Source organism: Centroberyx gerrardi, chromosome 1 (assembly GCF_048128805.1).
Source record: "Centroberyx gerrardi isolate f3 chromosome 1, fCenGer3.hap1.cur.20231027, whole genome shotgun sequence".
In the NCBI taxonomy this organism is placed as follows: Eukaryota; Metazoa; Chordata; class Actinopteri; order Beryciformes; family Berycidae; genus Centroberyx; species Centroberyx gerrardi.
The window spans coordinates 19,517,815-19,535,843 of record NC_135997.1 but is presented as its reverse complement, the minus strand read 5'-3'; the positions used below and the strand labels follow the sequence as shown (position 1 = coordinate 19,535,843).

General features: G+C 40.0%; 1 protein-coding gene across 1 annotated transcript in view; it reads left to right on the top strand.

Moving 5' to 3' along the window:
* csmd1b (CUB and Sushi multiple domains 1b) overlaps positions 1 to 18,029 on the top strand; it is a 326,361-nt gene that overhangs the window by 219,122 nt on the left and 89,210 nt on the right. The window contains exons 26-31 of the mRNA XM_078284417.1: positions 46 to 172; positions 1,340 to 1,551; positions 5,657 to 5,848; positions 9,315 to 9,453; positions 14,872 to 15,059; positions 17,317 to 17,511. Coding sequence (XP_078140543.1) covers positions 46 to 172; positions 1,340 to 1,551; positions 5,657 to 5,848; positions 9,315 to 9,453; positions 14,872 to 15,059; positions 17,317 to 17,511 — 1,053 coding nt within the window. The remainder of the gene's footprint in view (positions 1 to 45; positions 173 to 1,339; positions 1,552 to 5,656; positions 5,849 to 9,314; positions 9,454 to 14,871; positions 15,060 to 17,316; positions 17,512 to 18,029) is intronic.

Genomic DNA, 18,029 nt, shown 5'->3' with positions numbered 1-18,029 from the left:
TATTCCAATAATATGTGTGTATGTGTATGTCTTGTGTCCTTGTAGCGGAGTGTGGAGGCCATATAACTGGAGCGGTCTCTGGACGCATTCTGTCTCCTGGATACCCGGCTCCATATGACAACAACCTCCACTGCACCTGGACTATAGAGGCTGATACAGGCAAGACTATCAGGTAATTATGAAGCTGTTACGTACTCAGTAATTATTATAATGATATATGATAATAGCCGGCAGTTAGCTCGTTGGGCTTTAGCTTGGCATCAAAGGAAACTAGCCAATAAATGTTTGGTAACAAATACATTTGAAATTCCAAGATTTGCCAAAAATGATGTGCAGAATTGCCTTTGCAGTGGCGTTGGATCGGTTCAGCTTGCTGGCTAACAAAGAGTTTGTAGTCACAATGAAGCCGCATTTTGAGAGCATCTTGCTTCCTTAATGTGATGTACAGTATTTCCTGTTGAAACAGGATAATGGGGCGAAACATAACATGGGAAGGGATCATTCAGAAGTGTAAAACAATGAGATATCAGTTAGGGAGAGATATATTGTTATATTGTTATATTGATGGGAATTTTTATGTACGCCTCCTGGTACACAAAGTCACCACTAAAGATTTGCTATTTTCCAGGAAGTAAAAGTAATGAGATTTGGATATAAAAATACAATAAAATGAATAATAATGTCCTTTTTTGGCATAAATAGGTTTATGGTATGATAGAATGAGCTTAAAAGGCGAAAAAAAAAGGCATTTTTCATTTCAGCGTGACTTTAAAGCTAGTGTGCTAAACTGGCTAACACAGCTGCTTGGGAAGAGGCTGGTGACTTGTGATTGGCTGAACCATGAGGGGCGGAACAAGCCATCCAGGCTACAGCCTCCAAGTTGATCATGGGGGCAAAAAAGACAGACAAGCTAGTAGGAGTTATAGCAGCAGCTGTAGTAGGATTACATATGATGATACCCTGCTCCATATAACAACAACCTCCACTCTACATGAACTATAGAGGCTGACACTCACAAGACTGTCAGGTAATAATATATTCACTAATTATAGATAAATGTTTGCTGTCAAACCCACTGTTGTGGTGGAGAATACACCACATTAGTCATTATGTCACCGCCGTGATTCTCAACGCATTTCGGTTACACCTGCTGCCACCGAAGACATTCATAAATGCGTGTGTGTGTGTGTGTGTGTGTGTGTGATCTCCACTCTCATCCCCCGCTTCATTGTGTTTGATGGGGCATAAGATTCTACAGTAAAACTATTAAAAAATGAACTGTTGTTAATATGCCTGTTGGCTCTCTGTGTGCCTGTGTGTGCTTTCTGTCTATTCTCAGCCTCCACTTCATTGTCTTTGACACTGAGGTCGGCCACGACATCCTGAGAGTCTGGGACGGTCCATCTGGGCCATCGGAGGGGGGGATCCTGTTGAAGGAATGGTCTGGTCCAGCCTTACCTGAAGACACCCACTCTACGTTCAACATACTCACCCTGCAGTTTGATTCTGATTACTTTATCAGCAAGCAAGGATTTTCTATACAGTTTTCTAGTAAGTAACCTTGACCGTAAATCAAAGTCAGTACCGGGGAATTGACATGGTAGGGGAGACATACAAGCAGATAGATAGACTGACTGACTGACTGACTGATGGACAAAAGTTTTTTGCTAATACATTCTGTGATGAAATCACTGATTTGGGTGGTCTACCCCAATGTATCCCTCAGACCCATTTATGAACAAAAACCAATTACTTAATTAACAATTAAATGGGCTAATTACGAAACTCAATGCCCATCACACACAAAGCCCTATAGCTTCTTAGTTAGTTATTATATAAACTTCATTTATATTGGTCATAAGAGAATTAATCTAAAATTAATGCAGCATTTAACAGGATTTCTTAAAAACGTTCAGTCAAGGACTCAAATGAGAAATTTAGTATCTCACCCTGGGACCCAGGCCCATTAATCAGTGCGCTTGTCATGTATGAGCCCACCAGAAACAGGCCTGTGGCTCATTTTGGGTCCCAGCCCATTTTTAAGGAAACCAAGAGGTGAGGGAATAAAACTTTGAGTGCCGACTCATCCCAGGTTAGTTAGTTATTTAACAGTAAAGTCAGATGATTTGTGACAGCCAGTTGCTTTATAAAATGGATTCATAATATCGGCCTCAAGGATATGAATTCAGAGTTTAATTGGATGGAGTGAATTGTAGCTTCATCTCAAACGTACCCCAACTCAGGGGTTCTCAACATGGGGGCTGGAACCCTGTAGGGTTTATTAAATGATTTTGGTAGGGCCATCAAATGATTTATAGAAAGTGACAAAGTAATAATCTAACATACAAATATCCTGTCAGTTTTATTATTTTTTTAAATAATGGATATGTGCAACTCAAATGAATAAAGCACTCAGAAATAGGAATAAAAGGTTATTGATTAGTTTCACAATTCACAATTATATGCTTAGCTACTCTCTCATGTAGGGAGGCCATTACTAGAGATGTGTTTACTTTTAAGGTTAAGAACTTTAAATTAACATACATAGATTTTAGTTTTTTTCATCACATTCTCTGAAAACAGGAAGGCATACACATGAGAAATTCTATTGTGTCTTTTCCTTTTTTTTTTTTTTTTTAAACAAAGGGCACCCCACATTTCCCACAAAAACTGTGCCCAATGGGGTGCAGGAGTGCCCTTTGTTGCTTGAGCCACTGCACCCAACAAAGTCTCTGCACTGTCGTTTTCAAATCATTGACCAAAGTCACTACGATCCACTGTGGCGGCAAAACTCAATCAAAGAGGCACACAAAGTAAGAAAAGTTGGAGGACTGAACTGCAGTCACTACCATCTCACTCTTAGAACGGCTTTTCCGCATCAGCGCACACACACACACACACACACACACACACTACAATGCTGTGCTTGTTCCTCAGTATATAGTCATTTTTATTACCAACACAGTTCTTGCAGAAGCTCATACACCTACACTTGCTCATTTGTTCACATACACACCCACACACAAACACACACAAACACACACACTGTGACAGTTGATTACTTTACCATTTATTTTTTATCAGAACTATACTTCTAATCATAAATATTTACATCCAGTGCTCACTCACTCACTCTCTCTCTCTCTCTCTCTCTCTCTCTCTCTCTCTCTCTCACGCACGCGCACACACACACACACACACACACACACACATTTTGTTTTTCCCCATCAGCCCCATATTTAGAACCATAAATATTTACACCCACTAACATGCTAATCAAACCCCTGTTATTCCATTACTATGGTAATGACTCCTTATATTTACCCCCACACTGATTTACTAAAGTGATGGTAATATTTACCACTACACTGGTTTATTTAAAGCAAGGTTTGTGGATTTATTGAGTGAATCAAAGGGATGACACAACCACAACTCTTTCTCTTTCTCCCTGTTTCTCTCTCCTTTTGTCCTCTCTCTGTTCTCTTTCTCTCTCTGTCTCCCTGCCAGTCCGCTAATCTGATGGAATAAATGTTGTTTGCAATGAAATGATATTATAATATACATGATGTTAAAATATTATGTTTGGCCATACACAGGCTGTTTGAATGTTTATCAAAGGGACAGCTTGTATATGTATTTAGATTGTGACTCACAGGGTTGCCTTCCAGTAAATTAACCTAACGGAATAAAAGTTGATAGAATATTCTGACAGTCATTTCAAATAATATTGTATGTTGTAATATTATTTTGGCATTGGCCCTTAGACTGATAAGATTTGCTCTATCATTTCACCCAATCACATTCCACTCAGCTTCATGACTAATTAGTTAGTCGATAATGTGGATTCAAATAGAGATGCTGTCCAGTCTGCTCATCAGGGGGTGACATAGCTGAAAGATATAGACAAACATGACTGAAGAGTAGTCTATTCAAAAGAGGGGTTCACTGGTTACAACAAACCCACATGTCCTCATTACTGACTCAGTTGTCATCAACATCAAAATAACTTTCCTGACTCTTCAGCAAAAAAAACAGCTAGGATCAAGCTGTTTCATTTATTCGTCATATCATCTTTGTTGATGAAATTGCAAAAAGCCTTCGTCAGTCAGTCATTAATTTCATGACAAAATAAACACTGATGATACATCTCCAACCTGTGTTCCAGTGTTACAAAAATTACACTGATTGGTCTGATGGGGACGCTTTAATTAAAGGTCAAAATTTTAAACTGAAACATTTAAAGGTCAAAATTTTTAGCTCAAACGTGATATCTCAGACACGACTGGTGCAATTTTGACGAACCTTGGAGGGATGACACATTTTGGCACTGTGTCCTGGCATTTGAAAACATTACACTGATTGGCCTGATGGAGGCGCTCTAATTAAAAGGTCAAAATTTTAAACTTTCGAAGGCTCTAACTCCTACACCATGAGGTTGTTTTTGACATGAAACGTGCTACACAAATCCAGCGATCTTTACCAATTACACTGACTGGCCTAATGGGGTGCTATAATTAAAAAGTTCAAATTTTAAACTCAAATGGGATATCTCAGACACCACCAGTCCAATAATGATGAAACACGGAGGGATGATGCATCTTGTTACTGATTAGCCGAAGGGGATGTGGCACTTGGCAGAGTGCGGAGAGAGGAGACAGAGGTTTTAGGTGGAAAACAGAAAGTTCTTTATTAATAATGTCAGCAAAAAAGGCCGAAGGGAAACCGAGAATCTTCCCGGACCGGGGGTTGTCTTTCAAACGGCAGTTCACAAGGAACACTCGACCTGGGGAAACATACAAAGGGCAGGTAGTGAGAGACGGAGGGATGGAAGGGGAATAGTCTGGTTTACAAGTCTGTGCGTCCGTTATCCAATCGGTCGTCAGTTCACTCGGCAGCAGATCGGTTTCCGGGGGCGTCCACTCAACGGGTAAACAGTCTATCAGGCAGAGGTCAAGCACAGAGAGCACAACGTAATAATCCAGTCCACAATCCAAACACACTATCCAATTGTCAGCCACTTCTTGTCGTACCGCAGAGACTTGGTTTGCACACCCACTCACAACCACCTTCCTCTCCGCTGACTGAGTGCGCTGACAGGACTTAAGTAGGGAGCCTCCTGATTGCTGATGAGGCGCAGCTGTGTTCTCTTCACCTCTGCCACACCGGGGCGGGAAAGTATCGGCCCTCCCACACTCTGCCCAGTTGTCTCCTGTGTGGGAATGGGCGCTGTCCCTGGTGCTGAACCTCAGTAGAGCCGTCTCTCTGGCCTGGCTGGGGCAGGGTGCCTGCATCATTCGTGGGGGGCGACATGTTCAGTCTTGTTTGTTTTGATTTGCCTTTAATCTGCTGTATATTCCTTTGTTTGTGTTTCTGTTTCCATCTGTATCTCCAGCCACCACTGCTACCCGATAATGACCAGGATATTTCTGTCAGTTGTTCTTAGTATGATGGCAGTAAGGACCAGAAATGTCCCCAGTAGGACTTGCCAACTGACAGACGACTGACAGTGTGTCTGTGTCTGTGTGTGTCTTTGCTTCTCTGTCCACAGTTACGACTGATAATGATGCTCCTGTGTATGTGCACGTCTTTCTCAATCTATCTTTCTCCCTGCCTACAGTATGTCAATCTCTTTCTCTCTCTGTGTCACACTCTGTAGCCACTACAGCGACGACCTGCAATGACCCAGGCATCCCAGTCAACGGTTCTCGATACGGGGACAGTAAGGAGCCTGGTGACAGTATGACCTTCCAGTGCGACCCAGGCTACCAGCTCCAAGGACAGGACACCATCACATGTGTACGGATGGATAACAGATTCTACTGGCAACCAGACCCTCCAACATGTATAGGTAGGTGTACATCGCTCTGTCTGTTTATCTATCAATTATACACCGCCTATTGAAATTAAAAAAGTCGAAAAAGAATCTGGAAATATCATATAAAAGTCTGGTGGGTGAGTTGTTCATGAGTTGGAGAATTATAGAAGTCATTGCACAGTAAGAATTTTGGACTACATAGGAAAAATGGTATTGGATGTTATTATCTCAAAATGTTCAGATACCTTTGGCTCTCCGAAATGTGGGGATCATGCAAAAAGTGCTGTAGTTAGTCAGTCAAATTTTCTTTTGTTCCTCTGTCTATTCATTCTTTCACTCATCTAATTAAGATTGTATAACCAATTCTAGTGGGCTCCTACTTGCGTCCTAACTTTCCCAGTTCTATAAGTAGCTGTAATATTTCTCTGTCTGTTTTACTTTTTTGTCTCTCTCTTTCTCTCTGTCTCTTTTTGTGTTTGTTTTGCTGTCTAAATAAGATAACATGAGATAAGATGGAATGTATTGATCCTGAGGGGAAATTGGGTCATTGCAGCAGCAAAGAATATGATATTGCTAAAAATACAACAAACAGAGCATATTAAAGAGTAAAGACAGCATCATGTTAATACAGAACTCCAATTGGGACAAATTGAGAGAATTCTCTGTGTGTTGACTCCTGACAGATTTACATAGTAACAGATGTTTGTAGATTACAGATTCACAAATTTGCAGTCCAGAGCAAGAGCATATATGCAGGGTGTGCAAATGTGCATTGTCACCTACCCAAATGATCAGATTTACAGATCAGATATGTACATGTACTGTGCATAGTTTGCGATTCACATTAGCAGATCTCCAGATAGAAGTAACATGTACAGAAATGTATTTACACCAACTCATATACAGAAATGTACAGGTTATGTACTTAGACACAGATCAGATTGTACCAAGCAGGGAAGATGTGCAGAGTAGTCGAGAGAATAGGAAGAGGGAAGTTCAGAGTAGAGACAGTGCAGTGTGGCCAGGCTTCAGCACCTTCCTAGTTGAGGCCGCAGCCATTGTTGCAGGCGTTGGAACCTATCATCATCTTCCTCCTTGACGTTGCCCGATCTGCACATAACAGCAAAGAACAGTTCACTGGTCATAGATAATCCTTTTTTTTTTAATGATTAATAAGTTCATAATTCAAAGTCTAATTTTTGGACTTGTAAAGATATATTTTTTAAAAGTATCTTCTGAAAGAAATGTCTTTGCTATGAGCTGTCCATGGGGAAAATGCTTTCTGGGTCACAGAGAAATTTTAGCTGCTGTACCAATGTCAGCCACCATGCCAAATTGCCCATTCATGACGGGCTGGTGCAGAGCCTCCCAAACTCCCTTGTCACCTGGGTGGCAGTGATTGACAGGGCAGGGAGGTGGCAGGATTTGGGTGGACGGCATGTGGAGGGAGTGTGTGTGTGGAGAAAAGTGGGGTCACGTTATGTTGGCTTGCTCTGCAGGATGATGCGGGGAGCTGGGGTGGGGTTGGGGTCCGGTGTCAAATCTATTGAAAAACAGGTCTAGCTTGCTCTCTCACGATCCTCTCCACCATCATGCCACCTGCTGCTTATAGCCAGTGATCTTCCACATCCCACTCAACACCTGATTCACACTGTTCTGCTGCAGTTTGTTTTCCACTCGCTCCCTGCAGGTGTTCTTTTCTTCTTTTATTTTCCTCCTCAGCTCCCTCTGACACACTTGACTTCCTCCCTGTCCCCAGACCTTAAGTCCCTCTTTTTTTCTTTTGAGCAGAGATTTTCGGTCAGAAAATGCCGGACTGTTTTCGTAGGAATAGTAGAGTCAGTGCAGAAATAGATGTAATCCATAACGCAGCGAAAGAGCCCATCAATGTCTTCGTGGTGCGACCTACAAGTCCCAGTACATGAGCTAAAAACAAGCCTGTAGAGCCTTACTTTCCAATAGGCAATAGGCTGCCGTAGGCCAATAGACCTGTACCTGGATACAAAATGAATCAAGTTCTGGTCTGATTTGCTGTGTCTTGCCCATGACATATTGGGTGAAGTTAGTCAGGGTGAAGGAGAGAGAGGCATGGTGGAAACCAGCAGAGATTGCCATGAAGGTGGCCATGAAGGGTATGGGGTTACACACAGTGCCTCATGAGCTGAAGGCAGGATGTAAACAATGTGAGCAATGCCAGTGAAACTCCTATAGTAAGTAGTCCATACTACTACCACAGATTATCTGGAGTTGAAAAAAATGGCGAGACCGCCTCCCTTTGTCTTGCCACTCTCCTTCCCTCTGTCAGCCCGCACTATCTGGAAGCCCTCCAGCACGGTCACAAAGACCAGTATTTGCTCTTGTAATCATGTCTCTGTGAAACACATTAAGCTGCATTCCCAATATTCCCTCTGACTCCTGACCAAGGAAGGGAGCTCATCCATCATTTGTAAGTGACCTCACGTTTCGCATGACAATAGATAGAAGCTACGGTTTAAATCTCCTTCCTTTTGCTCTAACCTTAGCCCTTGCACGCTTCCTTCTCCTGCACTTTCAACCCAGGTGGTGAATCCCTGGGCGTTCAGCTGCACAATGGCCCAGTGATAAAAGAAGATGAAAAGAAAACAGAGAGAAGTAACATTGAAGAAAGCAATAGGGAGTTCAAAACACACTGTTATTTTAGCATTATTTATGAAAAATAAGAACGTGAGAGCTGCTGCAACAGGCTTCCACCATGCAGCACGGTGCCATCATGATATTAAGTTAATCATTCTATTGTTATTCAGTGTGAAAGGGCATGTTGTGATGTGTTGTGATCTTTACCTCTCCTCGGTGTGTGTATGCGTGTGTGTTTGTTTGTTTGTGTGTGTGTTTTGCGCCTGTTAATGCCTTTGTTTACCTCCGTTTCTCCGTTGATAACCCCTCCACTCCCACCCGCCACCCCCCATGAGACCTCTCCCATGTTTCAAATTCTTCCTTCACATCACTGAACTGCTGCTTGAATGCACCTATCTATTTCTCCTGCCAATATCTTTTTCTTACTCGCTGTCTAGCTAGCTGTGGGATAACAGGACCATTAGGGGTGATTCTCTCTCCTAACTACCCCCAGCCCTGCCCTCTGTAACTAAATCTCTCTGTCTCCGTCTCTCTCTCTCTTGCTCTCTGAGTCTCTCCAGCTACCTGTGGAGGTAATATCAGCGGTCCACCAGGGGTAATTCTCTCTCTCCTAACCGACCCCTGCCCTGCCTCCTGTCTCTAACTATCTCTTTCTCTCTCTTCCTCTGCACCTTAGGGTTATGTGAGCGGTCAATCAGGGGTGATTCTCTCTCCAAATTACCCCCAACCCTACCCTTTGTAATCATCTATCCCCCTCTCTCTCTCTCTCTCTCTCTCTGTCTCTCTCTCTCTCTCTCTCTCTCTCTCTCCCTCCCTCTCTATCTCTCTCTCTCTCTCTCTCTCTCTCTCTCTCTCTCTCTCTCTCTCTCTCTCTCTCTCTCTGTAGCGACCTGTGGGGGAAACGTCAGCGGTCCCTCTGGGGTAATTCTCTCTCCTAACTACCCCCAGCCCTACCCCCCGGGGAAAGAGTGTGATTGGAGAGTCCGAGTCAACCCTGACTTTGTCATTGCCCTCATCTTCAAAAGGTAGGCCACCTACTTCTAAAACCTGGTTTTATACCTACACAGACATGGCTATGTGCATAGATGTACTTTTATAATAATATACCTAGCTTCAAACAGCAAGTAGATTATAGCCCTCCCTGTTCAAACACTGCTGCCTCTCAGCTGGTTTTGTTAACATTTTGATTTAACGGATTGAACTAATTTTTTTTCACACTTCAAAATTATAAGAGCTGTGAGTATGTAACAGCTAAGCATCAGTGTTACATGTATTTGGAGGTGTAGTTACCTTGCCAATGTTATCACAGACAGTATTACGACATACAATGGGTTGTCACATTGGAAAGCTCCTTTTACTTGTATAAGTAAACATTTATAACTACAATAATGTATTTAGATAATGAATATAAGGAATTAAATTCCAAATACGACCTTTAATATTTGAGTTAAGTTTAGTGAGAGTCAACCCTTACTTCTCATCTTGAAGTAGAACTACACTAAACAAATAATTTCTTACACAGAACATCATTATAAAACACACCTATAAACCTTTTAAAAGTTATTCTGATGTTTTAAAAGCTGCAATTTAGTGAACAGTTATAACCTTTAGATAAACTGTCTGAACCCCACCACTGTCCCCCTTAACTAAGGGACACTGAACATGAAACATTTTCTCATAGACAAATACAAAATATATTCTCCTGAATAATTAACTGCATGGATGTCTCCAGTACAGTCATTTTTTAATAGGCAGTTATAAACTATAACTTCCTCTAAAGTTCATTGCAATAAAACTCAGTGTTGTCCTTAGCACCCCGCATGTAATAACGATTGACAGGAATAATATACTGTATGTACTGTATATGGAAATGGACTCACTGCTTAATTAAAGATAGTCTATAATTTATGTATATTTTTTATTAAATTCCTCATTGACAGGTCAGAGGTATTCACACACAGGTATAAGTTGCTTTAATTCCAGACTGCTCACATCTGTCAAGCAGATCAGAAGTTAGTCTAACAACACACTGCAATGACTGCTGTATGACTGTTTGCTAAGTTTTAATTGTCAGAGGAAATATCAAGAACAGATCACAGAGAATATCATGCCACAACGAGGAAGATAAGGAAGCCACAATGAAATTGTCACTAACACTACTTGCCAGAGAGAGCTAAAGCCAGCACTGTAGCTCTTGTGAAGGCTAATACATGGAGACGAGCCACAATATTGACCATATCACTTAAAAGCAGAGGGAGGAGGTTACTGCTTTGTTACTGGGTTTTTAAATCTTAACTCTGACTTTGCTGCTTGGCTGATGGGGCTGCACCAAATACACCAGGACAAAGAAATCATCTCATCAGTGACATTACTTCAGTCCATTCAAATCAATGAGAAAATATCCAAATTTCAAAAATGAAGGATTTGGATGGCCCTTCTCTGAGCATTTTCGAAAATATGTGGCTCTTCCCTGGCTTAAATTAAAAATTGTATGACTCTCCTCTCATTTTCTCCATGGACCTCCTTCATAAGGCGCTTTTCCATCTAGACTGTGTAGGGCTCACTCAGCCTGCTCTCTGGACCACACGGGGTTGAAAATGGTCTGTGCTACTGTCAGGGGCCCGGCCCAGCTGTACATAGCGTCAGGATCATTGGGATAATAAAACCCATTTGGGTATAAAACCACAAATACACATTTAATGAGCCTACAAAGTCAGTAATTAAGGTAAAGTAAAATCAACTCTAAATGTAGCTAACTATGCTACAGTTGAGGTGATCTCATCTCTTAAAGCTCCAATCCAAGTGTTGAAGATGTTGCTTTTGTATCATGGCCTTTACATCCGGTTAAAAGCCTTAATGTCTCAATCCGGATTTTTCGTTTGTTTGTTTGTTTGAGTGTATAGCCTAAACTTTTTTATGAATTCCCATTGATTCTTGAAGACATAATTATTGGCTTGAAGAGGGACACAGGTTTTTCCTGCCTTTTTTTACCTATAGTGACATAAAATATAGGTCTATTTTACACAAATATATACAAAGGCTGCAAACAAATGCAGATTGTGTACAGCTTCAAAATATGTCATGAAGAAAGCCAGATTGATGTGAGGATGGAAAGGATGTATTACCAATTCCATGTTTTGGTTTTTAGTAGCAGGGCAGTCCTTACATTTCAATTCCGGATTGTGCCTCACTGGTGCATATTTTACAAGTCAGAGTTGTTAGGGGCTTATGACTAAGGCAGGAGTGAAGGTTGGGGTTTCACATGAAAAAAAGGAGATAAAAGCAAGGAGGACTTTCTCCAGATTGCCAAAGGAGAAAAAATGACCTAATTTTGGCTTTATGTTTTTCAGCTGGAGAGATAATTCCCTTCTGTTGTAACAGTGAGACAATTTTCTTTCGTTTTAATTAACTTGTATCAGAGATTCCCGATATTGCTTGCGTTATGAATGTATTTTGTTACTTTATTATTATTTTTGTCTAATAACTGTTTTGTAAACCCAGTTGACCTGGATGTTCATTGACTAATCAATCGATCAGTCAATCAATCAATGAGTCAGTCATTTAGTCAATCATTCAGTCAAAAATCACTTACAGTATGCAATTCCTATGATCTCCAATGAATTTGGGACTGATTTTGTGGACTCATATAATGGTCATTTGAGCTTTTACATATAAAACATGAGCTTTATTTCATAGTGCTAAAAGATATCAACCACAAAATGTGTTACTACCCCTGTAAAATCACCCTGAGTGCTGTCATGTCTGTAAAGTTAGTCACCCATTTACTGTCAATGAATTAGCTTCAACATTTCTCTCATGAGACAGAGAGAGTTCTGACTGTCTGGTTTCTGACTTCCTCGCTCACCAATCCAGACATTAACTTCCTAAAATCCTGTAAATGTCATGTCGCTGGTATCTTGCAATTCCAATTTTGGTATTTATCATTTTACTTGAGTTAGACGTTGACATGGTACTTTTTAACGTAACAGTAAGTTACCTGACCCTATAGCATCTGTGAAACTCACTCAATATTGTGTCATTTCAACAGTGCTAGGGCTGAGAGCGAAAGGGTCGCAAGTGACATTTTCCTAATTGTACAGGAGAGCAAAAACAAAAGTAGAAATAATTACATCTTTTTGGAAAAAAATGTGTGAATGGAACCATTCATATTTTACAGAGATTAAGATTCAGAAAATTGCTGTTGCATAAAAAGCTTTTTTTTAAAGGTTAACGTTAAAGGTCAACATTAAAAGTCAATAGGTACTTAAAAACTCACTTCTGTCTTTTTCATACCAATTATTTCTAAACTCAGCTATAAAAAATCCTCATGGTGGACCCCCCAAAAAAATTTAAAAATAAAAATAACACTCAAAATATAATCTTGGATAAGGGGTTTTCCTGGTAATTTTCTATGTCTACCATAGCACATTATAACAGCACTCATAATAAATTATATCACACTCATAGTGTGTTAAGACCATTCTTATAACACCTAATGCTTACTGAGGCATTATAACAGGACACTGACACAGATAATAATGTATTATGATACCTCTTTTTTTAGTATGAGGTCCGTTAGTCACCCTGTGCTGCAAGTCAAGTCAAGCAGATGTATTGCCATTCAACCATATACAGTGTTCAGTATACAGACGAACGAAATGTCACTCCTGTGTGACCATATTGTAACAGGACAGTACAATACACAAGACTACAAAACACTACGTAACATTTAAATAACATTTAGATTATGTTTAGTGCAGTGGACATGACAACGTAAGCACAATATAATAATTACAATATACTAATCTTTCAGAATTATTCATTATCCATTAAACTTAGGTAGGCCAACTCAAGTTAGCATGATTGCTATTAGCTTAATTAGCATGAACTTCAAAAGTGCTAATTCTTAACTTTGTTCTTTTTAGATTCTGGTTCTCCTTCTTTGGTCATTAGAAGTTATTGTGCTTTTACATTTACGCTTACTAAAACCTGCTGTATATCTTGTTTTGATTGACACTTCAGCAGCTTTAGAATTGTCATGTAGCCATACCCATAATGCATCACTCAGTGCGAAGAGAGTAGATCATATGCATATCATATGCACTTAAGTCCTTTTTGCACCAAACATCACCTGGGATTTTCATGAGTCTTTTGTTTTTTGTTCTTTTTTTTGTATTTTTTATGACAACACATGATCATCAGGTAGAGCTCAGCAAGAGCTTTCCAATAACACAAAATTCAAATTTTTGGGCAGAATATCACCCTTGACCCTTTTGCACCAAATCAGTGTGTAGTCCACTCACCGTAGGTATTTTTATTCTTTATTTAGACAGTGGGAAAGTAGAGAGGGAGGGAGACAAAGTAGGGGAGACACAGTGGTGAAAGTTCAGTTATCTCCATGCCAAAAAAGAAAATGGCAGATAAAATCAGCTTTGCTGGATTCTTTGTCAATAAGATTTAATTTGAAATTGTATCTGTTTTGGTTGATTTCCTCTGTAATACAAACTCAGCCTGGTCTTAAGTAACTCACATGCACACACACACTATACATCTCCTTCTTTCTCTCTTGCTCTCTCTTTCTCTTTCTTCTGACAGGAATCACGCGCACGCACGCACGCGCACGCGCACACACACACACATACAGTTAAGGCCTATAACTGAAAACCAAACATTGAGCTGGATGGTTTAACCAGACAGGTGGGAGACAGAGCTAATGTACACACTCTGATGGCAAACACAGAGATAGGTGTGTGTGTGTGTGTGTGTGTGTGTGTGCATGACAGGTGGAGGACAGGGATAACATACACACTGTCAAAGCAAACACTGAGACAGGCCTTTGTGTGTGTGCATGTATTCTCATACTTCCTCCCTCATGAGGACCAAATGTCTTCACAAGCATGTAAAGATGAGGAAAAGCTGCCAAAGTGAAAACGACAACATTTTTAAAGACAACCGTGTCATTAGGAGTCAGGTTTAGGCTTTGGGTTAAAATAATAATTGCAGTAGGTTGTATAAAAGAAAATGTGACCTGCCTGTTTAAATAAATAAATAACTGTAAGAGTTAGGTTCAGTATTTACTGGGTAAGGATTAGTGAATGAAAGACAGTGGAATTTCCTCACAATAGGAGTTATATTATAATAATAAGAAGAAAAAGAACACAAAAAGAGCATAAAGAAGACAAATTCAATTTCCGTTTTTTAATGCAGTAGTCACATTCAAAATACAAGTCAAACAAAATGTAAGTAGCAAGATTAACAGATGATTAAAGGAGGAATTGCACAAACTAATTGGCAGTCATAAAATAAAGCGGTTACTGAACTTCAAAACACATCACAGCATTAATTGCTTAATTAGAAAATTAGAATATAACACACACAAACATACACACAGACTAGCTTGCTAAACTCTTAGACCTAAGTTACTTTTTTGTTTTTCTTTCCAGTTTTAACATGGAGCCAAGTTACGACTTCCTGCACATCTACGAGGGTGAGGATTCTAATGGGCCGTTACTCGCGAGTCTCCAAGGCAACCAGGCCCCTGAGCGAATAGAGAGCAGCGGTAACAGTCTCTTCCTGGCATTCAGATCCGACGCCTCACTGGGCATGTCTGGCTTCGCCATCGAATATAGAGGTAATTAAACCCTAAAACTTTGGCTCAACGTAATTTCCCCTTGAGTTTTCCAATAAATGCATTTTGAAGGTCCTGTAATCCAGCCGGTTGTAAGATGATGGGATCTGCAGGAGCACGTGCTACGGCTGAGTTGTGCTCAGCGCATGCACAGCCACCGTACTTATGCGCTTTTATAGACTCGCTTTATTATAATGGTTTTGATTTTGTCTGCTTTTTAATATTGTGTTTTCTCTTATGTTTTATTTGTTTCATATTATTGAATCCATTTCAAGCACTTTTTTCAAGCAGTTATTTATTTTATTTTTTTTTTGCTATTCTTGTTTTTGTGAAACACTGCTTTTAGATATAGTAGTACTAGTAGTTGCACAGTAGCAGAAGTAGTAGTTGTACCAGTAATGTGTACACTAGTAGTAGTAGTCAATTGGTAATTTCAACATACTTACGGACTATACCAAAGCCTAAAGTTGTCCGGTGTCACACTTTTCTGATTGGTCAAGTTAAAGTTCACATCATGTCACACAGCATGATAAGTAGAGCTGCACAGTGACGGCTAAAATAATAATCTAATATCAACATCTATTTGATGACTGTTTTTAACTACAGTTGGCATTCTATATGAAATTAAATAAAATGTTTTAATATCACCAAAGTCTATCATTATCAAGTGCAAATATTAAAATTGTTAAATAGGACTATCCATGATTAACTGTTCAACCCTGATAGTAGATGATATTTTTTTAAGCTGCTACTGTAATTCTCTACTAATTTCACCATTCTACCAGGACTCTTTTTCAGCTGAAAGGGCATGCTGGTCCATATCGGCTCTTGACTTGTTTACTTCCACAGATTGTGACTCGTCCTAGTCATACAGACGTTGGCTTGACTGTGGAGGTGATTTTAAAACCTATAGAGCCAATGTGGAATTCATCATTAGTCATTAGACCGACTAGAGACTAGATCTGCTCTGTTAAGTTTTATAAACTCTCCTTTTCTCTGACTCCATTAATCTCTAATTAAAAAAAAAGATTATCTCCCTCTCTGTTGTCTGTCTATCTCCTCACGCTGCCTCACACCTCTATACTTTTGTCTTTAATTCACTACCTTTCATCCTCCATCTCTCTAATTAAAATTAAAACCTTAATCATCTCCCTGTTTTCACTTCTATCTTGCCCTCCAACTCCCATCTCTCTCTCTCTCTCTCTTGCTATCGCTCTCTCTCTCTCTGTCTGTCTCTGTCGCTCTGTTTCCCTCTGTCAAGCCCAATCTCATTTTGATTGGATGATCGCAGGAAAGCAAACAAGCTGGCACAGTGCCAAGTCATAATGATGCAAGACACTTTTTGACTGTAGTTGACTCCTCGTCTCTGCTTTCCCCTCCTCTCTTCTTTCTTCTCCTTTCTTTTCTTGATTCTTCTTTTCTTTTCCCTTCACCTTGTCTCTTCTCTGCCTTTCGTTCCCCCTAGAGAACAAAAGATATAATAGAAGTTGATATGGGGGATTAAAATTGAGTTCTTCCCTAAAAATGTAAACTTCTAAACATGCTTAAACTTTCTTTAAGATAATGTGATACTTTTTTTAATTAACTTTCTTTTTTTTCCCCTCTCTGATTTGAAACCAATCTTTGAAATGGCCTTTTGTTTTCTGGGTGCCTCTGAAAAATATGTGTGAGGGATAAACCATGTTTAATTAAAGGCCAGAATAAAAAATACATATAAATATTAATAAATACAATTCTTCATTGTGATTAATTCTGTTCCCAGTTGTCCTTTGCTTTTCAAATGCTTTCCCTGAACGCTCACTTTTTCAGCACTGTTCTTTTCCTGACCCAAACAGATTTTTGGACTAATGTAGATCAGTTTACAAATTTCCTAACCCACTAAGGAGATATAGCTATTATTTTCATCTCTCCATTTTCTATTTCCATTCCTCATAGAAAAGCCCAGGGAAGCCCATTTTAATATGACTATCTCCTGAATGTTCATCTTCTTGTCATAGAAGCCTGTATCATGTTGGGCACAGTCTTGATCCAGTACCACTGTGATTTTATCTTTCCATTACCTGTAGTAAAGACCAGAGAAACCTGATTCATCACTGGCATAAGAATCAGATTTGACTAATGTGGTCAAAGCCCACAGAGGCATGCTTGACCGCTGCAGACAAACATCCGCAGTAGGACAGGATTGGACTCTATACGGAGCGACTAGATTATTCAGGTCCTGACTATGTCCAGTAACACAAACTTTCTCCTTTCCTCACAGAAAAACCAAGAGAGGCCTGCTTCGACCCTGGTAACATTATGAACGCCAGTCGGACAGGTTACGACTATAAACTGGGCTCCCAGGTCACCTACCACTGTCACCATGGCTACACAACAGTTGGCGGAGATACCATCACCTGTGTCCTGGGGCATGATGGGAAGCCGGTGTGGGACAAGGCTCTGCCATCATGTAAAGGTAGGAGAGACACATTAAGAACTACATCCAGACCCATGCATACACTGTGCACATACACACACATACAGCCAGGTGATGATGGGAAGCCGGTGTGGGACAAGGCTCTGTTCACATGTTAAAGTATAAGAAAGCCCCTGAGAGCTCTATCCCAAAACACTATTCCAAAAAACAAAAAATCATTACCTTTACCTTGTCCTACAATAGCTGTAAAATGTAGAGGATCCGGTCTATAACAGTGTATTTTACACTTTGTCAACCAAGGACGCAAGTTACTGTTATTGTCAATCATTTTGTAAGAGTAGGCGTCAAATCTAGAATCAGTGTCTTATAGAAGCCTCATATTGACGAAAAGCCAACTCTTCAAGAATAGACCCCATTGTATTTCTGATATTTTAAAGAACATTATTACAGTTTTTCTCAGTCGCTTTGGTACATTTCTCGAATCATCCTTAACATTTGCAAAACAGTAAGTGCATTTCTCGAAACAATTCGTACAAACAGCACCACACAATGGATTA